The 26,481-nt window shown below is 41.1% G+C and overlaps 1 protein-coding gene and 1 long non-coding RNA gene across 12 annotated transcripts in view; one reads left to right on the top strand and one right to left on the bottom strand.

Moving 5' to 3' along the window:
- The window catches only part of LOC122217710, a 154,005-nt gene extending 143,215 nt beyond the window's left edge, over positions 1-10,790 (top strand). For 2 of the 3 annotated variants that reach the window (XR_006201642.1, XR_006201641.1), the window contains one exon: positions 10,702-10,790. This is a non-coding gene — a long non-coding RNA (uncharacterized LOC122217710). The remainder of the gene's footprint in view (positions 1-10,701) is intronic. The other variant, XR_006201640.1, reaches the window with a different exon arrangement.
- MFAP3L (microfibril associated protein 3 like) overlaps positions 1-26,481 on the bottom strand; it is a 69,682-nt gene that overhangs the window by 21,666 nt on the left and 21,535 nt on the right. For 3 of the 9 annotated variants that reach the window (XM_042935088.1, XM_042935087.1, XM_042935086.1), the window contains 2 exons: positions 23,683-24,102; positions 10,115-10,947 (listed from right to left, as the gene is read on the bottom strand). In XM_042935088.1, coding sequence (XP_042791022.1) covers positions 10,115-10,947; positions 23,683-23,971 — 1,122 coding nt within the window. In that variant the 5' untranslated portion in view covers positions 23,972-24,102. Of the gene's footprint in view, positions 1-3,406; positions 3,527-9,905; positions 10,948-23,682; positions 24,103-24,712; positions 25,080-25,109; positions 25,130-26,168; positions 26,252-26,481 lie in introns of those variants that run through there. The other 6 variants (XM_042935092.1, XR_006201639.1, XM_042935089.1 and 3 more) reach the window with 6 other exon arrangements.

Here is a 26,481-nt window from a genome sequence, read left to right as displayed (position 1 = left end):
ACCATTGAGGGGAACTGGGTAAAGGGTACCTGGGATCTCTTTGTATTGTTTCATACAACTGTAAGTGAATCTACAATTTTATATCAAAATAAAGTCTAAGTAAAATGTGTTCCATGTTCTAGACTCAGAGTATTTTGAAAGATAAAATCCATACATGCAACATAAAAGCACACACACATGTTCACAAAGAATAGTCAAGGTTCAGTCGCCCCCACGCCCCCACTCAGTGGATACAGACAGTTTTGCTACCAATTGGAGACAATTTTGTGTTTAGGCAAAGGACTGAATCTAAATTTGATGTCATAAGGCATAGCCATTCTCTTTAGATCTCATATAAAGAGGACAAGTGTGACTATATTATGATTTTCCTATCCTGGTGAATGTAAATGTTTAATAAAGAAGGAAAATAATCTGAAGGTTCATAATTCTATATTTGCATTGATTTTTATATTGAAGTGTTGAAAAAAATCTTATAAGGAAAATGTTTAAAAAGGCAGCCCAAATCCATATGTAAGGACTTGGAAGAAACAAGTTGCATGTTTTAGGTATTCTTACATTGTTTTACACTATTCATCCTTTCCTGGTCCACTTGGGCTGCTGTGACAAAAATACCATAGACTGGGTGGCTTAAACAACAAAGATTTAGTTCTTTTTTTTTTAATTTATTTTTTATTTTTTAAATTTCTATTGAGAACAGAGAGAGGCTGGAGAAGGAGTAGAGTGAGGGAGACAGAGGATATGAAGCAGGATCTGCATTGACAGCAGAGACCCTGATGTGGGGCTTGAACTCACGAACCCTGAGATCATAACCTGAGCCACTCAGTCACCCCTAAAGATTTAGTTCTCAATGTTCTGGGGGCTGGAAGTCCAAGATTAAGGGAGGGGAAGATCAGTGTCTGGTGGGAGTCTGCATTCTGGTTCTTAGACAGCTGTCCTCTTGCTGTGTCCTTACATGGCAGAAGGGATGAGGGAGTTCTGTGGAGCTTTTTTTTTTTTTTTTTTTTTTTTTTTGAGAGCACAAGTGGGGACGGGGCAGAGAGAGAGGGACAGATGATCTGAAGTGGGCTCTGTGCTGACACCAGCAAGCCTGATGGTGGGGCTTGAACTCACAAACCGTGAGATCATGACCCGAGCCAAAGTCAGACGCTCAAATGACTAAGCCGCCCAGGTGCTCCTATGGGGTCTTTTTTATAAGGGCACCAATGCCATTCATAAGAGTGTCATGCTTCATGACCTAATCCCCTACCAAAGGCCCCACCTCCAAAAACCATCACATTGGGGATTAGGATTTCAACATAGGAATTTTGGATGGACACAAATATTCAGTCTATTGGAAGCATAGCATATTAATGTTTTATTCTTGTGTTATAAACAGAATGTCTTCCACTTTTTTGCTTCAGATTAAGAAAAGCACTTATAGATCATCCAGCTTTCTGCTTTTTTAATCACACTATAAATCTCTCATTGACTCCAAATGATTGGGAGTAAACTGTCTGATTAATAAAGTAGTCTCATTATCCAGAGTTAGTGAGCTTGTATGAAACATAGCAATTTCCAATTTCAAAGGACTCACAGACAGTAAAGTGTATTTAACTCAGTCATCTACAACTCATTGTGGAATGAATAGTTAACATGATACAAGAATAATACATATATATTTTTAATTTGGGGTTAAACTTTTTTTTTTTTTCAAGATCTGGCAGGGTTTCAGAAGTATCATCAATCACAGTAATTATTGTGATGACCAAAAAATTAGGAACATTATAATCTGCACATTAAAAGAATTAATGATCACAGATGCTCCACATCAGCTGTCATTTTTCATATTTCCTACAAATAGAATGTATTTAAATCCTCTGCAATTTTTGAAGGTGTTAACACTTTCAAATCTCTTCTTCAGATGAAGACATTTCTATAAATACGATGCCAAGTCATAATTTGTGTAATGTTTCAGTTTTAAAATAATTTCCAACATAACCGGCATTGAAATTTACTTCTTTTATGTTAAACTGATAAGTGTCTACTTCATGGTAGATGCTTTTTTTCATGGACTCTATTTGTTCTGAAATACAGCATTTTACTTCAAGCATAGTAACTTCGTCCTCTGGCAGAACAGCTGAGGTAATGCTAACAGGGAGGAGCGTGGGAAACATCACCCAACAATAGGGACCCTCTGTAGAGCTAGGACAGAGAGTCCTACCTCTTTGTCCGGACACACTTGTCATTTTTGCCTTTGGTGTAAAAACCTTGATGGTTAGAATTAGGAATCTTCTTGGGGCACGTGGGTGGCTCAGTTGGTTAAGTGTTCAACTCTTGGTTTCGGCTCAGGTCATGATCTCACAGTTCCATGGGTTCGAGACTGGCATCAGGCTCTGTGCTGTTAGCAACAAGCTGTTAGCTTGGGATTCTCTCTCTCTTTTCTCTCTCTCTGCCCCTCCCCCACTCTCGCGGTCTCTGTGTCTCTCAAATAAACTTAAAAATAAATAAATAAAATCCTAGTTAAAAAAAAAAAAAGGACTTTTCTTAAAGCTTTGGGGAATTTTGTTCACCTTGCCATATGCCTAGGTGGAAGAAGCGTGTGACATCAGTAGACATAATAATCAATCAGACCTAAAACCAGAGGTGCCAATCACTTCAGGGGTCTCTATTAACACATCAGCTTCATAGGAATCATGGAGAACTTCAGGAAGTAGATGTTATAGAGCATCTGCATTGAACAAAAAGTCCTCTAATTTTGCTAGAGTGATTTTTTTTTTTTGCATAATTTACTGGGACTCCTATTCCATAATGAATCCTAAAACATGAATAATTGTCAGAAAACCCACCCCACTGGTAGAGATTTGTTTTTTGAAAATAACGTATATATACACTTCTTTCAGTTCTAATAGTCTTTCAAAAGTATACTAATATAATGAGGCAATTCATCTGCTGGTTGATTTGCTTTTTTCTCGCTGCCGAACCACCCTTTATTTAGTGAGCTGTAGCCTTAGGACATCTCAGGGGCTGGGAAGGCTAGCACCTGATTCACCTGAAATCTGCCTCAAACACCCCCCCACTGGCAGAAACCATTCACTCAAAAGGGTGTGTGCCACATGGCATGTTAATTAGCCATATCAGGAGCATCCCGCATTTTTGCAATCCTTTTATATGAATACATTTACAATTTTAGTTTTGTGTTGACACTAAAAAGACAATTTTATTGTGGCAGGACTAACTCACACTTTTGGCTTCAGGGAGCTCAAGGACCAGTGTGGTAGCACTTTTAAAATTCTTGCCTCAGTGCTTAAGACCCAGCCACAATGGAATATGCTGCTACATGAGGAACGAGTTCCCCGTTTGTCAGAGATTTTCAAGCAGAGCTGAACTACTACATGTAGGCACATTGTAGAAGATACGTAAATTAGATAACTTCACATTGATTTTCCAACTCTGTGACTGTAGGCTTCTTTGAAAATCATGCAGATTAATATTAATCCGTATACAGCTCTTTTGATTAAGGCCCATGCAGAACATGGCATTCCAAAACCTGCAAAAAAAAAATTTAGCAACTATTTGTTCTGGGTCTGAAAATAGGCGTCAGTCAAAATTACCTGGTTAGCATGAAACTTTCCTATTTTCTCTTTCATAATGATATGATTGTTAATTTTTCCATTAATGCCAGCATAATACTCAGTCTGGTTTTTGTTTTTTGTTTTGCTTGGGAGAACCTGTGGATGTTAAGTTACATGTATAATTTATTGGAAAACTCAGTTATTTTGTCTCTTTAGTCTGCAGTAAATTAGTTTCTGCCCTTTTTGTCTTGCTTTCCTATCTGGTAGTCCCATCTGGTTTTGCTTACGTGTCCCATATCTCATCTGAGAGGGATTCAGTTTTTGAAGCTGATTGTCAAAGGGACCTACTTAGCATTTTTTGAATTTGGCCTGGATTTGGTATTGTCTACACAGATCTATTACTTATACCTTCTGTGGAATGTTCTGGGTATGTGAGTTTCCTGGTTTTTTTTGGATTCTCCAGAGTATGCTTTATATTACATGTTAAAAATCATTTCCTGAAACAGATAAAAATACATTGCTATAAAGTTTGTTAGGATGGAGTTAAGGTTTCTGAATTTGGATAAAGTTTGTAGTTAAAAAAAAATTATTTGCGGGGCACCTGGGTGGCTCAGTCGGTTAAGCGTCAGACTTCAGCTCAGGTCACGATCTCGCGGTCCGTGAGTTCGAGCCCCGCGTCGGGCTCTGGGCTGATGGCTCAGAGCCTGGAGCCTGCTTCCGATTCTGTGTCTCCCTCTCTCTCTGCCCCTCCCCTGTTCATGCTCTGTCTCTCTCTGTCTCAAGAATGAATAGACGTTAAAAAAAAAAAAAATTATTTGATTTTTCCTTTTCTCCCAAGATACGTCATGGATGCAAAAGTTAGGGAAAAGAATTGGTTGGGAATGCAAGCTGGTGCAGCCACTCTGGAAAACAGTATGGACAGTTCTTCAAAAAACTAAAAATAGAACTACCCTATGACCCAGCAATTGCACTACTAGGCATTTATCCAAGGGATAGAGGTGTGCTGTTTCTTAGGGACACATGTACCCCCATGTTTATAGCAGCACTATCAACAGTAGCCAAAGTATGGAAAGAGCCCAAATGTCCATCAATGGATGAATGTATATAGAAGATGTGGTGTATATATATAATAGAGTATTACTCAGCAATCAAAAAGAATGAAACCTTGCAATTTGCAACTACGTGGATGGAACTGGAGGGTATTATGCTAAGTGAAATTAGAGAAAGATAAAAATCATATGACTTGACTCGTATGAGGACTTTAAGAGACAAAACAGATGAACCTAAGGGAAGGGAAACAAAAATAATATAAAAACAGGGAGGGGGACAAAAACAGAAGAGACTCATAAATATGGAGAACAAACTGAGGGTTACTAGAGGGGTTGTGGGAGGGGGGATGGGCTAAATGGGTAAGGGGCACTAAGGAATCTACTCCTGAAATCATTATTGCGCTATATGCTAATTTGGATGTAAATTAAAAAAAATAAAACAAGTTAAAATAAAAAGAAAGAAAAAAAAAAGAGTGAGTGACGGATTTCCTATCATTGGAAAGAATAAATCACATGCCACCATCACATGCCCTTCAGGTGGGACATGACACAAAATCCACACTCCTGCGCAAACCCTTTATTAAAGCAATGATCAAAACACAGGATGGAGCACATGGTGTTTTGTTTTGCTACTATAACATCAACTTAAATGTCATCTGTTTATATCTTTAAATTATTTTTAAAAAGTGAACATTTATAGTTCACAAATCCACCAGTTGGACATTTCTGCCCAAAGTTTTTCATCTTATTTTCCAATTTTAACAAAGGACATCCAGAACTAGAGATATAGCAAGCCAAACATAAGTGCAAGCAAACATCTTCTTTGACCCTAACTCACTGTAAGCAGCTCTATGGTGTCTGACAGATACATTTGAAGGCTTTTATTACTGGTTAAATAAAATCAATTTATGCCAGAATATTCTTAGAACTATTTGTTTTCTATTTTTACATTCTCTGAGAGCTTCAATTTTGATTGTGGTATTCTAAATATTAGTCCCTTTCAAAATGATATCTCTAAACTATCTCAAAGATCATTACCACCCTCATACGATATTTTCTTGTATAACAGACACGCACTCAGTCCTTTGGAAAACATATTAAACAATTGTTTTGATATCCAATCCCCCACCATTGATTTGTTTAATCCAGACCTGATTAATCACCGTAGAAACCCTAAAAAAGTCATTAGGAAAATGAATTTTGTTATCTACTGAGGGATTTTTAAATGAATAGGTGAATGTAAAAATGGTTAGTGTCTTGAAGATGTCAGGTGCTCAAAAGATGTGTGTGAACATACAATGAGATCTGGTAGGTTTAAAGAGTACCAGTAAATTAGCTTAAAAAGCAAGAGTAGAAACAGGGATTATAATCTTAACGGAATGCCAAAAGGATCTGTGAAATAGGTACAGAACAGTAGCTGAACTGTGCCGAATATAAAATACAGTATCTGAAAGATAAGTTAAATGCTCCATTTTCTTACCAAATGAAACACTGACAGGAAATCCCCTGTTAACAGAACCTCAGGGGCTGCCATTTAAGAGTTAGCACTGATAACAACACTGGATTTCAATCTACGAATAAAAGGTGGCTGATTTGCCTCTCCCAAACTGTTTCTCCAATGGCTGGGATGGGTGTTTTTGCAGGTAAGCAGATCTGTGTTGGCTGCACTACACTGAGAGAGTGCTTGTTCAAAACATGCAAACATTCTTTGTGCCTTACATTTACTTCGTGTGCTAAAGAGCTGAGCAGACCCTAGATCACCAATAAATAACAATCGAAGCATTAGACTTAAAACATGTCAGCAGTCCACTAAATAATTTACATAGCCAGAGTTCAATTCAGTCTTTTCATCAAATTGCTTTCTTATCTCACATTTGCCCTTCAAAGGCAAGCTTGAACAACACAGACTTCTACAGTTAAAAATGAAACAAACAATAAAAAAGATAAAGATAGGAAGGAGATTCCAGAATCCATTGTGTGGGATGTCAAGACCTTTTAGCCTTAGTTTTGAAAAAAGGAATGCTCATAAACATCTGAGACAACTCATTCTGGATGTAATGGCACAATAATGCTTGGGATGGGTGAGAACATTCAGCTATTTTTAGAGCAATTTCTATACGTTATACATCACATTTGGTTCCTAGAGATTTTAGTCAAGTATTAGTATTTCTTTTTGCTGAGTATGATATACAAAAAGATGAGAACAGTAGATGTGCCCTAAAGATATGAAAATATAATATATAAAACAAAACCATTATAAATTACATAGATTTTCAGTATAAAATTGTGTTTTTTTCCATTTAGAATAAATACCATCCAAGTTTACAGATCATCTAAGTGAATTAAATATGCACACGTATCTGAATCATTTTCAGAATTTCAAGGAAAGAAGTTGCTAGAGATATGACTCAGAAACCAGAGACTGATGTTGAGAATGACTACATAAGACCCAAAGGACGTGGCTTGGGATTTAGCGTTAAGCTTTTAAAACTGCCCCAAACAGCCTGACGCTCATGCGTGCACACAAGGACACACACATACAGCCATACGTCTATGAATTTCTATGAAGCTGAGCAGTTTATCTTTGAAAAATCAGCTGAAAGTCACAAGGTCTTATACATTTTATATTCTAGAAGGAGAGAGCCTTTCTCATTTCACGAAGAAGATGTAGGATGGATAGGAAGAGTGTAGAATTTCTGGAAGGAGAAATCTCCATTGTAAACCAACCTCCTTTTAGGTTGGCTATGATTCTATCAAGAGCTTTTTGATGCCCTAATAGGGGAAAAGTTTGGAAAAATCTATATAATAATAATAATCATCATCATCATCTCCCCAGTCTTAAGAAGCTAAGACCAATCTGGAACATTCTTTGGTCATAAATTCCTGCTCCTGCTTCATTAAAAATCTGCTGATTTTAAAGTTTTTATTTCTTATCAATGTCTAGATAGAACTGATGCCTTTCCATGTGGAAATCTGCACATGGGTTTGGGTGGAATAACTGAACACAATGCAAAAAAGTTCACACAATATCACAAAATGAGCTTAAATTTCAGTTGTTGTTTTGGGCATATAGATCCGTAGTAAGAATTTGCTGACCTCCATAGCAAGTGGAAAATGTTTATATTCTTAGAGTTGGAGATAAAGGTGTTCTGCAACCCAAATACATAAAATCCTAATCCAGAGAGCCCACATAGGAGTCATGCTTTCTCTTGACTGCTGTACTACTAGTTGCTTTATGTGACCCCCCCTTCCCCCCGCCAAGACCCTTCTAACTAGATGCCAGCAGTTCATTCCTGGACAAGTTTGTCTAACCAAACTCCATGTCTTGTTAGATTGCCTTCCACACTGGTTGTCTATGAATAAAGAAGCCCGTCAGGCTACCCCTAAAGCCAAACCCACTGCCCTCAGCTGCACAGCCAAATACATTTGTTGTAAAATTTTGGACAGCAAAAAGCATCCAATCTCCTGTACCCATTTTGGCTCCCAATGTTGTTTGTCTCTTGCAGCAGGGACCTATCTTGAGAGATTACAAACTCTGTAAAACAATACATGTCTGAGCTAGAAGGGACCGTGTGACTCATCAAGCACAACCCCCATATTCTTCAGATGGAAAAGATTAAGCCCCAGAGAAGGGAAGGGAGTTGTTCGAGATCACTTACTAGATAGTGACAGAGTGAGGACTAAACATCTGGGTCTGCTCCCTCAGTACCAACGTGGCCCGTGTAACCTTCAGCAATACGACCCCATCACTTGATGTGGCCATGACCCCTACAACAACTTTAAGGTTACTCCCCCTGCTTCTAAGTGACAATGAAATACCACTCATTCTCACTATGGTTAAATTTAAACTATAGAAGTGGTCCTGATGATGTTTTGGGAGAGAAGATCCACAGCTTGCTTAAAATGCTATGATTATTTAAAACTGATCCTCCTTAAGTAAGGCAGCATAAAAAATGTTAGCTGAACCCAGACATGAAAGTGAAAATCCGTTAACTGGAAAGAGAGCAAGCACGATGATATTGAGGTGGTTCTGTGAGAGAGTGAGACCATTTAAATGGTGCTCAGAGCCTATCTAGTCTGCCCCCTCTGACAGATAAGGAAGCTGAGACCCATACCTGCCCAAAGCCAGGCAGCTAGTTATTGGCACAGTCAGGTAAGGTGTTGACCTTTGCATAGACTGACTTTTTCTCCTTTCCATAACATCATTCAGCCTCACATATTACTGCTTTCTTGTGAGGCTAAAAAATAATTCAATAATTTGGCGTGAAATTTGATGACACAGTTCCCTAGGTCATTACTCCAACCTTTCCCTCTCCCCTTCAAGACCAACAAGTTAGCTACGTGGTTCACAAAGCGGACCTGGTTACACAACTTCACAGATCTTTATTTTGCTGCCCTGAATTAAGTGTTTGAGTCACTCGATGGCATATGGCCCTCCAAGCCCTTCTGGGAAGTCAATATTCTACAACCTACAGGGATTCATCATATGCTGCTGTCTTCAGAAGCAATACATTTTCCAGATAATCAGTTTTTGTTTGTAAGATGATGTTACACAGAGGACAGGTTTCATGGGTAATACAGGTATATTCGACCTTTTATAATTTCCCTCCACCAAAAGGCTCTCAGAATCGGACAGGTAAACACATTTGTTTTTGGCTAATAAAGTGCTAGTCCTGGGCAAAATTTTTCTCAGTTTCATAATAGCAGCTTCGTTGGAAACAAAAAAAGTGATGTATGAACATAGGCCTGGGTAGTGACAAAAACAATGAGCCTAGTAACTACTCGGGAACATTACAGGTGACTTGTAGGTATCAGCCCTGGCACCAGTGACTGATACCAAGCCTCTGAGGTAAGTATTCTAGGGGGAAAATAAGGACAAAGTGGCAAAGGGGACCAAACCGGAAAGAGCAATTAGTATTAATGTAACAACAGCTACTCCATTATAAAGGAACAGTGAAAGGAATAAAACTGAGAAGAAAGTGCAACAAACCCATGTACGTGCATTTGCTATTGTAGCAGACCTATAATTTTTTTTAAAGGAAAAGCAATGCGGTGTGCATTGGACAGGGCTCTTGAACTCAGAATATCTTATAGTAATATTCTCTTTGACAAAAGGGCATCACCCATTAAGGTTATTTGGCAGAGAAGAGCCTCTAAAATTCGTATCGCATGGACAGACACCTTCCGTCCAGTATTACCAATTCTGCACCCTGATGTTTCTCACATCCTTTACTGTGGGGGAAATTCCAGTCATGTCATAAACTGCACTCAGGTGTTTCCCCTTTTAAAATGGCGTCACTCCTACCTAAGGGATGAGAGTCTCCTGGTAAGGCTTAGCGGCGAGTGCGTACTACATCTGCACTACAAGGAGCAGCCCCTGATTTTCTTGATATGCATAGCTTTTCATGGTTGATATTAGACATGGCTTTCATAAATAATGCAGGTGTTTCTGTCCTGTGCCACTGCTGGCTCTGAAGTTTCCAGGTGAGCTGGTGGCAGGACTCTATCTAATACCTCGATAGGTGTTGACTCTTCAGACGTTAGCTCTGTGGATGTTACATCTGTGGAAGGCTCTGCAGTTTCCGGGGAACGGTCGGCTGACGGTTCTGTCTCCTCTTCATCTTTGACCTCAAATTGCACGCCGTCTTGGTCATCCACGTGATCTTTTTTGGACTGTGGGTGCACAGACACCTTGATGGCAATTTGCTGAGGCTGCTCGTGCAGCGATGAGGCGTCCGAGTCAGCAGTGGGGGAGTCACTTCTCTTCAGGGAGTTTGGGATTGTGTAAACCTCATCCCTGTCTGAGGCCTCCTGGCCTTCTGGAGTGTGCCGCACAAAATTCTGCCCCTGCTCCTCAAGCCCGACCACCTCCATGATTTCCTCCATGATGGTCCTGCAGTTCATAATGAGGGGAGGCAGAGGCACACTCCTGGCAAGCTCTTCGATATAGCGTGCAAACTCCATGGTTTTGAACTGGGTGACTTTGGCAAGCTCTAGAGTTTTGGCTGAGGTGATGATGGGGATCCGCTTGGCAATCTCAAATGCCTTTTGCAGCTTCTCTGCGCCTTCTGTCCTAAAGAACTCATTGATGGCTTTCTCAGTCTTCTTCAGGTGACTGCTCATCATGCACAGGCGGGTGATATTGAGGACCATGACAATGGTGAAGGCCACAAGGCAGACGACCATGTAGTAGACGCCCATGTCTCCAGAGGTAAAGATGACTCTCAGGGTCACCGTGTTGTTCACAGTGCCATGGATGTTAGAAGCAACACATGTGTATTTACCTCGGTCTGAAAAAGACACCTTGGTGATGTTCAGGAGGCCGCTGTCATGCATCTGCCATTTTCCTGTGGGAAGGAAGGGGGGGAAAATTCAACCGAGGACACACAGGTCATATTAAAGTGTCTACAAACTCTCACATTACTAAAAACATCTGCTGCCACTGCTACCACTGCTACTGATACCGACAGTGAACAATTACTACGTGCCAGCCAGTGACACAGCGACGTGCGTTAATGCTTTTCATCTCACAACGACTCTGTGAGGTTGGTACTCATACCGGCTCCATTTCACAGGATGAAGAAACTAAGGCACGGTTAGATTAGCCCACCTTCCCAAGGTCACCAGTTTGGAAGAAGTGGGAGAGCAGATGAACTCAGGGTCGAAAGGCTATACTTTTAACCCCCAAGCCATGCTACGTAATTCTACAGCCTCGTGAAAAGTAGGAAAAATAAACAATCTGGAAAATACTGCGCTCTTATTAAAGAATTCCTTAAACATAGCATCTGGTTTTCTAACCTGCCCACGAGCATGACGCTATTGAATATATATGTTCATTGAGGGAGTTTAATGCTTCTAAGAATATAAAGTATTTTAGGATCAACATAAAGTCTGGAGTAAGCCAATTAAATTATAATTGTTTACCTGGGTTTCTCATATTTGAGGTTGAAGTTATCCTTGTATGACCTCAGTTAATTCAAGCATAACATGTCATTAATTTTGAGAATTTATGATGAATTGTTTATAGTACTTAAAAGTTACAAGCTAACAATGTGAACATTCAGAGGCTGGGTATGAATTAATACCAATTTAATGTTTTAGCCTTGCAAATAAATTATAGACCCATCAAGTTGAAAATAAGCCTCACATAATGGAGAATGCATGTTGATAAGTGCAGTTCGATTTCCTTCTCTGGCCTGGAAAGGAGCTAGTGTTGCCCCAGGGATGAAGTTCTGAATCAGGGGAAACTCTTTCATTGGGATTCATTCTTTGTCTGCCTCTGTACCCACAGGTCATTAGAGGTTTGGCTTCTAGGTCCTGGGTCTGAGGCTTTCTGAAAGCCTACCTATACCGTCCTATAGAGATGGAAGGGTCCAGGACAGTTCTCTTGGGAGCTCTGAGGAGCAGACAGGGAGATATTTCTCCATAAAAGCACTCCGGCTCCACAAGCCAACTAGAGGAGCCTCTCCTGAGAGATGGAGCAGTTCAACATGTAGTTTTCCTTTTAAGTACCTATTATCGAATTGTATTTTCACTTGTTTCTTCTCCTTCTGGCAGTGACTTCTAATTCTATTTAAAAATCTGATATTTCCCAAAAGCAACAAGCAACTTGTTCCCCTCCTCCCCCCCTTTTAAACTTGTGAACACGTAAGTGACTACAGTCTCAGGGCACTATGGACTGAAGCAAGAGAGGGCCTTCTTCATTCCAGCATCTTCTACTCCTAGGAACATCCTTAAGGAAGCTAGGGTGGAGCAGTGAGGTGCCTTCTGGGGACCTGCGGCCCCTCCTACCTGCTAGGCACGCTGGATCTGGCAGGATGCCTCTTGTAGGTGCTGTCCTATTACTCTTTCTGAAAGAACATCTGTGAAGAGTCGTTCCTAGTGTCCCCGAGTAACCCTTTTCTAACAATTCGGCCAGTTTCTTTTCCCCAAGAGTAGAAAACACTGGTTTGGAAAATCTAGTGAATTTTTGGTTTCTTGTGAATGTGTGTCAACCGACAAACCTAAGCACCCAGTCTGTGAAATCTTCTCTCATTTAGATTGGGCAGGCCTTCCACTCCCTTCATTCCCCGAACGTGGATTTTGATACTTCGGCTGCAGGTTTGTCCAAATGTAGAAATAATCTGGGGCAAGGGAATCAATGTATTATCAATTTATATTTTTAACATGTGCATGTTTCATAAAGGTGGACTACAGCGGGCATAGGCAAACTCGAGTTGACTGGAAGCTTATTACGGATATGGAAGGTATTTGGTTCCAGAAAATTACAGACTATACTTGTAGGAGTTTCTCAAATTTACCTTCTTTCTTTTGTTGGAAAATATAACAGGAACTAGGATGGAAGAAGGTGAGGTGAGGTTATTTATATGGGGAGTGGTAAGGGTCAAATTGTTCAACTCCTGACATCCCATGGCCGTTCCTTTTATGGAGGAATTACCTCCAAAGTAGTCTGAACCTGGGAGTAGCAGAAGAGCAGAAAAGACCACTAAACTAAGAAGGCAGGTATCTGATGGTATTATGAACAGCTTCTCTTCACACCTAAATAATAATTTTAGTGATCACTGTATTCTGTTATGGGTCACAAAGCAAGTCTTCGGTAGCCAACAGACACACACACGTATGCGCGCACGCACACACACACACACACACACCCCGCCCAAAGACTATAACGTCACAGGAGCTAAGGTTATCACCGCAAAGGTGATGTAAGTCTGTATCACTTCTTTTTTAAAGGCTAATACTAAGACTCTACATATTTCCTCTCAGTCTCAGCTTGACCGCTGGTTAGTGAAAAATAAAGATTTCTGTGTGTTCTACTACCAGATGCAGCCCTGAAAACAACGAAGATGGCATAGATTGCACTTTGTGGTCCTCCCACATCAGCTCTGCACCCAGGCTCACGAAGAATTTCCATATAGAACCCATCCAGCTGGGATCATCTTGAGAACGTTTTCTGTCTTGCACGTTACCATTCGCCTCAGTCTACAAATATCTTGCCCTGAGTCTCATTCTGGAAGGGTCCTGGCTTTAGCTTTAACTTTACTTAAGAAAACAAGAACACCCACAATGACTGTCATAGGAAACCATCAGTGCTCTTCATGAAGTGCGTATACAGTGCAATTCTCGTGTATTTTAGATGGTAACTGGGCATGTCAAAGTTGTGCTGAATTTTCACTAAGCCGCATCACTTTAGCACAGATAAAAACCTAAAATGTCGGCAGCTGATGCCGAGTCAGATCTACATGCAACGATTCTGGAGGAAATAAAGAGGCGGATGTTAAACCGTGACTTTCTGAATATATTACCAAAGATTACATGTAAAATATTTCCCTAATGCCCTTGACAGTTACTCACTAATATATGCCCTGTGCCTTGCTCAGATTGTAACCCTTTGAAAGCCCTTCCTCCACTCCCATCATCCACTCTGGTCCTGTAAGGTGACCCTCACCTGAAGGCTTCACCCTAAAATACCGACACATGCAGTAGGAGAAGGGCTGCTAGAGTTTGCCCAGGAATCTGTCACAGTCTCCCCGAGAAACTCCAGGCACAAGAATCGCACATGAAAACCTCCCACGTGGGAGCAGAAGTAGTGTGGTGACAGTCTCTCCTTTGCAAAGAGAAAAGCTAACAGATGTTATTTCTTAGCCGTACTGCAGTGTGTATTTTATGCTGCGCGCGTGCACACACACACACACACACACACACACATAAAAGCTGACATTTTTAGAAGGGCAGTGATCTTTTTTTAATCTTGTTCAAGCGTTTAGTCAACAAACATTATTGAGTAAATTGCATTTGCAGCAGGTTCCACGCTCGACTGTACGAATACAAAGATGAGTTAGACAGGATCCCCGACTGAGAAAACCATCCGGCCCAAGGAGGGACACAGACGGCAACAAAGGACCGTGGCTCACTTGGCAAAGTGCCGGCCCAGGGCAGTGGGGTGGGAGCACCAGCTTCTTGGAGAGGCTTGGGGAACCGGGCCAGGATGAGGGCAGGCTGGGTGGTGCAGGTGGCATAGGAGCAATAGAGGGAACCCAGGCTGTGCTGCTGCAGCTGACAAACTACGTCCAAAACCAAGAAGGGCTAGGGTGGGGACAGGGCCGGAGAGGAATGCAGGGCCAGAATGTTCAAGAGCTTTGTATTTATCCTGTGGGAGAACAGGAACCCCTCACCCTACAGGACTTCCCCCTGACAAACAGGCCTTATTTCATTTCTTACAGCTGCCATAGGACCTTCCCACAGGTTTCCTCTCTGCCTGGAAAGCTCTCCTCCCTCCCGCCTCCAAGCCTTACCTCACCCCTTCTTAGCCCAGTTCAGACACCACCTCGCTGTCACCTCGCTACCTGAGAAAACTTCTCTGACCCCTGACTAAACCAGTGAAGAAAATCAGAAAGTCCAGAAGCAGATGCCGGTAAGCATGGGAATTTTAAAAATAAGGAAGATATTTTAAATCAGCAGGGAAAGGATATTGGGATAATTGACCATTCATTTAAAAGAAAAATGAAAATGAAGTTATGTTCCTATTTGATGTGATACATAAAAATAAATTCCAAGTATTCTGAAGATCTAAATGTAAATTAAAAGTATAAAATTAGGGTGCCTGGATAGCTCACTTGGTTAAGTGTCAGACTCTTGATATTGGCTCAGGTCATGATCTCACAGTTCCTGCTTGGGATTCTCTCTCTCTGCCCCTCCCCTGCTTACATGCTCTCTCTCTCTCTCAAAATAAATAAACATTAAAAAATATTTTTAAAAAGCATAAAGTTAATAGAGGATATAAAAACATTTTTACAAACTAGGGATACGAAGGCTTTTTAGGCATTTCAAGAAACTATAAAGGAAAACAATAATAGATTAGATTTCTCCACAATTAAAATTTTTACACTATAAAATATGTCATACTAAGTAAAAGTAAAAGCAAATGACAGAGTGGGAGAAAATTATGAATATTTGACAGACAAATGCTTACTAGGTATAAAACATAAAAAAAAAACTCCTATAAATCAAGACAAATAACTCAAAAGAAAAAAATGGGGAAAGGATACGAATGGATAAATCACAGAAAAAAGAAATATGAATAGTGTCTAACTATAAAAAACATAACTTTTTTAAGAGTTTATTTTTGAGAGAGAGAGAGACAGTGTGAGCAGGGGAGGAGTAGAGGGAGGGAGACAGAGAATCCCAAGCAGGCTCTGTGTTGTAGCATAGAGCCTGACTCAGGGCTTGAACTCACGAACCATGAGATCATGACCTGAGCCAAAGTCAGATGCTTATCTGACTGAGCTGCTCAGGCGCCCCCCAAAACATAACTTGCAACCTTTCAGAGTGCCAGAAAAAGAGGAAAGACACTGATTATACATTATGTTGCTGAGAGAACAGGGTAAGGGATGCTTACACACGTGGCAGTGGGGAGTCAGGTTGGTAAAACCTTTGGAAGGTTGATATGGAGGCATCTGTCAAAATTCAAAATGAATGTAGTCTATGACCTACTTGTAGACTTCTTGAAATTTCTCAAATCAGACAAGCCTAAATTGACTGAAAAAATATTAACGAATATAAGAAAATCAAGGTAATGAGAAAAATCTTTTCAGGATAGTTTTTCTACAGGGACATGGTTCCAGAACTTTCCCCTCCTGCCAACATTCTCTGGGAGAAGCCATAACCTTGGTCCCAAGCCAGGAAGGTGGCTGACCTGGTACCACCGTGCTCACTGTGGGGCACACACACATGGAAGAGGAAGTTGCTCCAGACACTATGATGTCATGTCAATAGGACAGGGTCAGGTAGACTGTCCAGTAATGAGAGAAGCAGATCAGCAGCCTCATATGGCTACAGTCATATGATGGGAGTCACTGTGGCTCAGTGTGTAGCCAGTGTATGGCACTAGATCAGAACTATGGCTCATGCAAACGACTTCTGACCACATTACTGCTGTATAGAAATGAACAGCATTGATACATTCTGGAACTAAAGAATCATAAGGAAAGTGAGAACACAACCTACAAAGATACTATAATTACAGCTTCCTTCAAACACCGTGTCTACTACAATCCTAAATTTCTCCAGCTTTTCCTGAGGATCATGGAGCATTAGAAATTAAAATTATGCCCAAATACTAAGCTCTTAGAATTTCCCCCAAATTACTTATTCGAAGATAAGGATTTCTTTTTTCTTTGGAGATACCTTTCTGTGAATGTGTAAATAAGCTGATGTATGGTTTGTCTATGTCCCCAGTGAGTGGCATGAAAAGATTAAAACTCTGTTCACAATCCCAGTGAGATACTTAGGCTCTTGAGCTTTACATACCTATGGTTTTTAAGGAGGAGATTTCAACTGGCCAAAATAAGTAGGTTCTTTTCTTTTTTTTTAAGTTTATTTATTTCTTTTGAGAGAGAGAGTAAGTGAGGGAGGGACAGAGAGAGAGAGAATCCCAAGCAGGCTCAGTGCAGGGTCCAATATGGGGCTTGAACCCACAAACCGCGAGATCATGACCTGAGCTGAAATCAAGAGTCAACGCTTAACAGACTGAGCCACCCAGGTGTCCCAATACATTATTTTCTTGAGGCCAACTTTAAAAATTCTCATGTCGGTTAAGCGTTTGACTTCTGTGCTGACAGCTCAGAGCCTGGAGCCTGGAGGCTTCAGATTCTGTGTCTCCCTCTCTTTCTGCCCCTACCCTGCTGTCTCTCTCTCAAAAATAAACAAACATTTTAAAAAGTTAAAATAAATTAAAAAAATTCATGTGGTAAGCGTTCCAATAAATGTTTAGGTAAACATAAATGAAGTACAAGATTCACCTGAATATCGCATCGAATCGAGTCTTCAAATAAGAACTAGATGCACGTGTGTAGGTGTCTATAAATGTGGTACTTATCTTCCAATATGTGAAAAACAGACCACTGAAGAGAAAGGGTCCATGCCTTTTTACAAAACATAATTGAAAACAAATTTAGCACTGCATGGCTGCACCTGTTACAGGCTTATGCAGTAGATGACAGCTCCGTGAAGCCACTGCAAAGACTCTGGTTATAAACACTGCAAGCCGTAAGGGCTCTTATGCACCACTCCCCCAATCCTCCCAAGAGACCTCTTCAGAGGCTACCAGGGCAGCTCTCACAAGCTTGTTCCTACATCATGTGGAGTAAAGGCGGCCTGGGATAATACAGGCTTAGTTCAGCTTTCAGCTCAGGAAGGTGGGGGTGGAAGGCTATGCTGTTCACAGCCTGGAGTTACGCTCTGCTTAAAGGTATAAATAATATCTGAAAAGATTACCTACTGTCTTTTCACTTCCTGGCAAAGGAAACATATGACCCTCCAGCTAACTGGGTCTGGTGATCTTAATTTTTAGTGCCAAGTAATTCCACGCAGGCTAGTAAGTCTTTTCTGAGAACAGCTACAGGTGGTTTTCCAAGACAAGGGCACCCTACACTGGGTTCATATAAATGACTTCCATGTTGGGAATTTCGGCTGTCATCCTTATCTGAGGTGGATCCAGAAGGGTCTTTTCACAGCTAAGACTATAGCACTCTGAGTTCATATCCCAAATGGAGCATAACTCATCCAAGAAAAACTATAAATGGTGGTTAGTTATCAGGTTGGCCCTTGACATGGATCAATTTGGAAAATGAGCCATAATAACTTAAACTACTTTTATGAAAGAATACATAATGGGTTCAAACAACTGACCTCAAGATCTACTTTGGAATGATTCTTTAGTGAGCAGAGGAGTGCTTCTTTGGGTTAGATCAGGGTCCCTGAGCTTTGACACCATTGACATTTTGTGCCGAGTAATTCTTTGTAGGGGTTTATCTTGTGCATTAAAAGATGTGTCGCAGCATTCCTTCCTTCTACCTAGTAGATGCCAGTAGCATAATTTCCCCCACTTCCTTTCCCTCCTCCGCCAGGTTATGACAACCAAAATATATCTCCAGACTTTGCCAAATGTCCTCTGGGTGGAACACAGGCTCCTGCCAAGAACCACTGAGTTAGGCAGATGTAAAGTTCATCTTGTGTATAACACATTTAGTAATGTCCACATACGCTCACTGCTTATTCAGAGATAGAAGCATGTTGGATATCAACAGGTCCTGTGTACTCAAGAGTGATGGTGGGGCAAGGGGAAGCCTCTGATGAAGGAAAGGATTCCAAACTTGCTACCATGGCAGTCTCAATATTGTTTTGAAATTTCAAATGACTTTTTTTTTTAAGTTTATTTATTTATTTTGAGAGCGAGTGAATGAGCACAAGCAGGGGAAGGGCACACAGAGAGGGAGAGAAAAAAATCCCAAGCAGGCTCTGTGCTGACACGGGGCTCAAACCTGAAAACCGTGAGATCATGACCTGACCCGAAATCAAGAGTCAGATGCTTAACTGACTGAGCTGCCCAGGCAGCCTGAAATTTCAAATAACTTTGAAGGGCTATAAATTTTTTTATATTAATTCAATGTTTTTAAGGTTGAGAGATCGAGATAGAGAATAAGAAATTACCCAGGAAATTATTTCCTGTCTTTTCAAAACACACTAGATTATGAAATAGAGATTTAGGCACTTGGAATCTATGGCTGCCAAAATATAGGGCGATATTACCAATAACAATAGCAGCAGTTGCCATTTACTGACAGCTGGACATGTTCCAGGCCACTGTGCAAAATGTTTAATACACAATAGTTTATTCAAGACGCTCAGCCCCACCTGCTAGTAAAAAAGGATTATCTCTATCTTACAAAAACTGGCTCAGAGGAGTTAAGGAAAGGCTATTGTGGGATTTCCAGTAATGTATTCCTAATTACACTAATTTTATTTCATGCCTTTGGTAAGTTGATTTTTCATCTCAGATATTTAATCTAGTAAAAGAAGAATTCAGCATATTTTCGGTAGTTAATGCACTACTTCACGCCGATCTCAGAGGTAAAGGATGATTTATATTTACCGTGGGAACTGACCCTTCTTAGACGTGCATTAAGTAAGGAGGTCATATACGAACTAGTCTGAAAACAGGGCTGGCACAGGTTGTTGTCCCTTGCAGAAGTAGTGAACACGCATTTTATAGTCTATTCCAAAAATCTGAAAAGTGGAGATAAATGCAAATAAATAAATAAATGCAAAACTTATGGGGCTCCTGGGTGGCTCAGGGGGATGAGTGACCAACTCTTGATTTCAGCTCAGTTCATGATCTCACTGTCATGAGATCGTGCCTCCCCTCCCCCTGCCCCACCAACCATGGAGCTTCGAGCTGAGCGTGGAGCCTGCTTGAGATTCTCTCTCCCTCTCTCTCTGCCCCTCCACTACTGGTGTGCAAATGTGAGTGCTCTTTCTCTTAAAAACAAAAACAAACAAACCAAAACCTGTAATAATGAATTCCACAACGCTAAAGTAGCAGAGGTGACAATTGGGAACTTTGTGCACTTTGGCTCCATTTACTCTGTGCATGTTTTACTTTAAAAGACAGTCTTCAGTTATTTTTGGTGGAAGAACGCTATAAGGGTGTGGAGAACCAATCCACAGAAGTCTCAAACCTAAGTTGGAAGAAGAATTTCAAACTTAATCGCTAACAAGGCAGAGGTGTTTGGCAAGGCCTCTGCTGGCTGACTTTCCTGAAATGCTCGTTATTTATCATCAAAGGTGCTAATGTGCATTTAAATGGCTTAAAGTCAGAGTACAAAGCCATGGCAAAAATACGCTGGATAATTAGTACCTGAAATAACTGGCACTTTTTTCATAATACTTTCTGACAACTGTTTATTTCTACTCACCTCAAGCAAAAGGACTTTGTGGTCATTTGTGGTTATGCATGTTATTGGAATTCTGAGCTATTTCTGTAATATGGGTGGTGGACTACCCCCAAAACATGTCCTTTAGTGAACGGCCAGAAAAAGAAAAGTCCTCCTCCAGAGACAGATTACACATTAGCCTGTCTCGATCCTCTGGACTTGAAGGAATGAGCAGCAGGGAAGGGCAGTGAAGCAGTTGACGCTCCCGCCAGTGACGGGCAGTAGCCCCACTCTTTCCAGGACCGGCAGGGCTGGCATGAATAATAGCTCTCTCACTTTCTCAGCATAAACGAGAAATGAAGTTGGTCCTTCCTAATCACACAATGAATGGTGATGTGCTCCTAGATCGAGTCACCAGGTGATTTTGATGCTTTGTGTGTGTGTGTGTCACATATACACGTGACAGCATATATCCTGACACTGAAACTGATGTGGGTGATTACCATGCATTTTCCATCCAGGAAGGCTTCTCTCATTCACTCAGTCTGGGTTGGATGCTCTTCAACATTTTTCACCTAGCAAGACCCGAAGAGTGAGCAGATGCTGGTTGGACACAGAGGGAGAATAAATACTAGCTTGTCCACACTCTGGCCGTGTAATATCCTCTCTGTTCACTTGGTCCCTCAACTGTATACATGAGGATTAATAATATCTACCCGTCATGCTTACTGTAAGGATCAGAAATGGTATCTGTAACTTGGTATACGAGGGCTTAATCAATGGTTGGGATTGTTAATGAAAATTACATTAGTTTTTTTAGTTTGGTTTTAACAGTAGTCTATTGTATCTAGGTAATGTTCTGGGATATTAGCATCATTTTTCATACTATATTCATTCAATCACCTCTTTGTTGAGTTATAATGAAACACTGCTCCATTTAAACTTCTAGACTATTAGCCTGACAACTGAAATTTTTGTCCATGGTTATAATATGGGCATTTTCCCCATCAGAAAGAAAGAGTTAAAGACTTATGGGTCCTCTGATAGGCCATTTGAGCACTGAAGTTCTAATATTTCATGACGAGGAGTGTCATTTCTGCTATTTCTTATGTCTTGCTTAGTTGTGAGGTACAGTGTTTTGTGTATTGCCCTGTGTTCCTGACATTCTGGAATCACTATTATTATGCACTGCAATACAAAGGCTGAGCTGGAACATCAAGTACTAGTATCACACGAGTTCTTTTTAAAAATCTGCAGTGCATCTTCCTTATGAGATTTGAAAATGGCTAACTGATTTATCAGCAAGACTGCTGGCTGCAAACAATACAAATGCTGGGTTCTGATGGAGCAGTTCTCTGTGCCACAAAGGCTTTTGCTGGCTTCCCCTGGTCCTGGGGTTCTGGGCTTCTGCAGTCTGCTACTATGGACCACCTGAGTGCCACAGAACAAAAGGAAATCGAGCCATGTGGCTTCCATCTAGTCCAGCCTCCTAAGACACAGATCAAGAAGGCAGGTACAGAGTGTGCTTGCCAAGCCCACGTTAATAGTTAGAACGACCTTTTCAACTGAGGCAACATGTGATCTCTCTGAAGCAGAAAGGCCTACTTTAGGACTGCAATCAAAATGTGGTGACTGAAATTCAGGCCCCAGCACTGTGGTTCCCACAGTGTCTCCCTCTCTAGGACTCAGGGGTTTAGTGCCCCAGCTCCTTGGTACCGGTGATGACCCCGTGCTTCAGTGTCCATGTGAAAGGTAGATTCAGGTCTGGAGTCCTTGTTCCCCTCAATTCAGTTCCCTTGTTATTCCCCGCGGCGGCCCAGCTCGCAGAAAGATCTGATGGAGTACGGGGACTTGAGTGTGTATATGTTACCATGGTTACTGCCCCCTTCACAAGTGTGGGATCACTTGCTTTTGACTTGGAGTCTGTGAGGAAGGAATGGTAGGGGTGGAAACCAACTGTGGGCTTGGGGTGGTGGTGTCTCTTCTTCTCACTGTCACTAGTGAAGGTTCTAGTCACAGCCATTAACTGACAGTGGGACTTTGGGAAAACGTGGGTGGAAGAAGAGATTTGGATTACACTGTCTCTAAGTCCCTTCCAATTTAAAAATTCTATGGCCTCAAAATTTTACTCGGTGGGGATAGAGGTCCACTCTACCAAATTAAACAGACAGACATACATGTAACATGTGGTATTTTCACTGGAGGGAGGAAGCTTTGTCATGTTGTACATCCCTGAATGGTTAATTCAAAGCAATGTGAGAGTGCTACAATGAAACCCCAGATCCCAGGTAGTTGGACTGCTAGTGGCCTTAACCATGAGGGACACAGCGGTGAGCCACAAGTATGTAATGGCAAGGAAACTCCATTTGCTCAGCTCCTAAGGAGACATAAGGTATTAGCTTCCATTCTTTTCCAGAGTGAGAGAAAATGAAGGAATGAGATTAAAAACGTAGGTTTTCTTGGAGCAGAAACTCTCTGGGGATTATTCATTGCTTAAAGGGCTGTGGATGGGAAGTACAACATGAATGAAAGGTGACAGAAACTAGTAAGCTGCTACTTCAGAACGATGGTCTTTTTACTCCCCCACCCCTACTTCACACAGTAAATGCTTTAGAAAGTACATTAACTCCTTCAGGTCAATTAGCTCAGGCTTGGGTTTTCAGACAAGTACTTCTCACACCTAAAACAAGAAGTGCAGTTATTCACAGTGACCCAATCAATCCTCTCTCTGGCCGAAGTCTTTCCTGAAGCAGGCTCAGTGCTTATGTAGGTGATTCACATTTTTTGGCCAGAAATGCACTCATTAAAAACTAAGCATTCCCCTATTGCCACATGTTATTTCTTGCTACTGAATCTTCCGTCTTGGCCTCAGCTGCAACAATCTAGAAACTTCAGCCAGGTCTTCAGAAGCACAGAATGATCTCAAGTCGTGGCTGAGAACCTTGCACAGAGACTTCTTTTAAGAAGCGTGGTCTTTAAATCCACAGTCAATGAATTAAACTGACATTTAACCATAAACGCCTGCTATATTGTTTACTGGACCCAGCTCCATGACACAAAATAAAACTCCCTTATAAATGGAACGTATACTTATGGAAAACCCATTTTACATTCGTCCCTATAACATTTTGTATGCATTATGTTACAAAATTCCAAGAGGCTCGCCCTGTCTTCCAAGTCAAAAAGTGCAAACTATGAAGTAATTAGCGATTCGAATCCTTAAGAATATATATTTCTCCCTCTTGCCTTAGAGAAAGAAGACAAAATGAGATCCTTAAATCACTTGAATAGGAACAACTAACATTCAGAGTGCGGGTTCCAAAGTCCATGTTTATATCTTATGATATTTGATACAACTTGAAAGCCTACCTCCTCCTTTCTCCTCGTCTTCTGTCAGCAGCTTGCCAATGGAATTATACCACTTGAATTGTGGCTCAGGGATACCATAAACACTACAATTAATCAAGGCACTGTTCCCTTCCTTGACTATGATATGGTCAGTTCTGGCAATGATTACAGGCACAGAGCCCAAGACAATGTCAGTGCCATTTAAAGTGCTATTAGTCACACTCTTAGCAGCCGCTAGAGTGGATACTAGGATTAAAAAGGGCACAGTAGGTAGAAAGCACACAGGCAGATGGTTCTTCGGTCGATCCATCTTCTTTGCTTGCTCTATAAGGCAACAGAGACGGTTTGCCAATGGAATCTTCTATTGGACAACACGCTGTTCAGAGCAGGCCATGGGATAAACCTGTCCTGGATCCATAGAGTTGGTTCTTGATTAAGAACCTGTTTAAAAAAGAAAACAAACCCACACACATAAATATTAGCATTCATACTTTAAAAATATTATTTATAAAATGCTAGAAACCCAACTAAAATACAAACCTACATAATTTTTAAACACAGATTCAAAAGCTGTTCCAAATATTAAATTACACTTTTCACAGAAATCATAACAATATAATTTTGTTATTTTTGCTACTGAAATATATAGCTCTTAGTGGGAACAAATATACACTTTGTATGTTAAATTTATATTGCATTACTTCCGAGAGTTCCAAAACCAATTCAGGCTTCTTTCATTAGGCATTATGAGGTCTCTTTCCACCCTATCACCTATCGCTATTGCAGATGACCCGACTGTTCCCCTGGGGCTTCCTTAACTTCTTCTCCTCCAGTGCACATGACTTCCAGTTTATTCCAGTGGTCACAGCTTGGATGCTGCCAGGATTTGGAAGGGCTCCACCAGAATCAGTCTGGCATTCTCCTAACTCACCATTATGGCCTTCAGGATATGCCTTCCCCCTTTCATGCAATGCCCATGCTCCTTTGAGCTTCATACATCCAGCTCTCTCTGCTCCGTGTAACTGTTATCTACCAATTCCTGATTACTCACTGGATTTCCTGGTTTCAATCTTCATCTGTCTCCCAGAGGTAGGGGAACATCAGTATGAATGGGGTGACATTATGGTGGCTACACTTCTTAAGTTCAAAGATCTAACCTTCACCTATGTCTCTATCCTCCATTTCATCCACTAATCACATAAGCACACCCCGGATCTTTCATCTCTCCAAATTCTAAATTCTGAAATTCCAAGTAATTCTGAAGTTCTACATAACCATCTCTAACTGCACCCTACCATTCTTCAGATCTCTTACTCTCCTCACTGGACTTTCTAGCCCTTCTATTTTCCCTCAGTCTCTATCTCCACCCCCTCCCCACTCGACCTGCCTGCTTTACTTTGTCTCAGTCTAGATCCAATCCTGTAGACCACAATCCCCAATATCCTCACCTCTTGTCCTTCTGCCACAACTACCCTGCCAGTATACAACTGTGATCAAGCCAGTCACTTGGCATCCTGGCTCCTACACCCAGGAGGCTGGAGACCACTGGAGAGAATCATACAACCATGCCATTATTGCCAAACTAAAGGAGCCATCTCCAACCCCAGCCAGGCCCTTGGTGACATTTGGCAATCTGTGTATCAGTGCTCAGGTAGTTCAGTATCCTTTGCACACAATGCCTACAGACACTTTCAGCTTTTGAATCAAATGCTTTAGTCCAGCTGTATTCTTAAAAGACAGCTTTCTCCTACTAGGGTGTGCAGCCAGGAATTCCTACTTTCCCACCTTTTGGAAAGAATCCTCGGCATCCTATCCTAAGTCCCTTCCCCATGCCCGCCATTTACTCCTCAAATGACTACATTCTGTATTTTGCCTGAAACAAACAGCTCTTGCTCAAGTCACCAGTCACTCCTAGTTGCCAAGTTTTCAGTCTTTCTCTTGCCAGATCTCTGTGGCATTTGCCACTATTAATTGTTCTTTCTCATGGGTTCCACATTCTGCTCCTCCCAACTGCTCTCATTATTCTTTACTGATTTTTCTTCTTCCCAGTCCTCAAAAGTTAGTCAACCCCTAGAATTTCATCATTGGCCCTCCTTTCTTTTTACCCTCAGCTCTTGCTAAAGTTCCATTCCCATGCCTTTATTACCACCTACAACCTAATAACTCTCAAATCCATGCCCTCAGTCCTGACTCCTTCCCGAATTTCTGACTGGTATTACCAACTGTCCACTGAACAGCATTACCAGAATGTTTTGCAGGTGGCTCAAAGCTAACATTCCCAAACCAAACTCATCTGCTAACTATGCTACATCTCCCACATCCCTTGTTTCAGTTCAGGGCACCACCATTAACTCAGATGTGCATGGATATAATCTTCGACTACTGCCCTCCTTCCCTCAGAACATAAATACAGGTTGCTGATTCCACCTCTTAAATATTGCTCTTATTGTTCCATCCCTTGTCTCCTCTGAGTGAGCCTCAGTTCAGCCTCCCTATCTTCTCCTTACCAGAAATGGTTGTGGTAGTCTTCTATATAATCTGCCTGCCTTCAGTCTTCCCCAGTTGGCAATCCAATCCTATAACCATTTTGCAACACAAAATCTATGGTGCCGTTACTTTACTTAGCAACATTCTGTGTTTCTGCCCTGTCTCCATGGTAGAATCCTCACTCTTTTTATTACCTTATTATATTATTAATAATTACTGAACACCAACTATTAGGCAGACATTATTTAGGTCCTAGAGATAGAAGAGTACACAAGACAGATCTTTCCTGTGATGCGGATATTAGATTCTCGTGGGGAGAAGCAGACAATAAAT

The sequence above is a fragment of the Panthera leo genome, chromosome B1 (genome assembly GCF_018350215.1).
Source record: "Panthera leo isolate Ple1 chromosome B1, P.leo_Ple1_pat1.1, whole genome shotgun sequence".
NCBI lineage: Eukaryota > Metazoa > Chordata > Mammalia > Carnivora > Felidae > Panthera > Panthera leo.
This window is presented reverse-complemented; position numbering and strand designations above follow the sequence as displayed.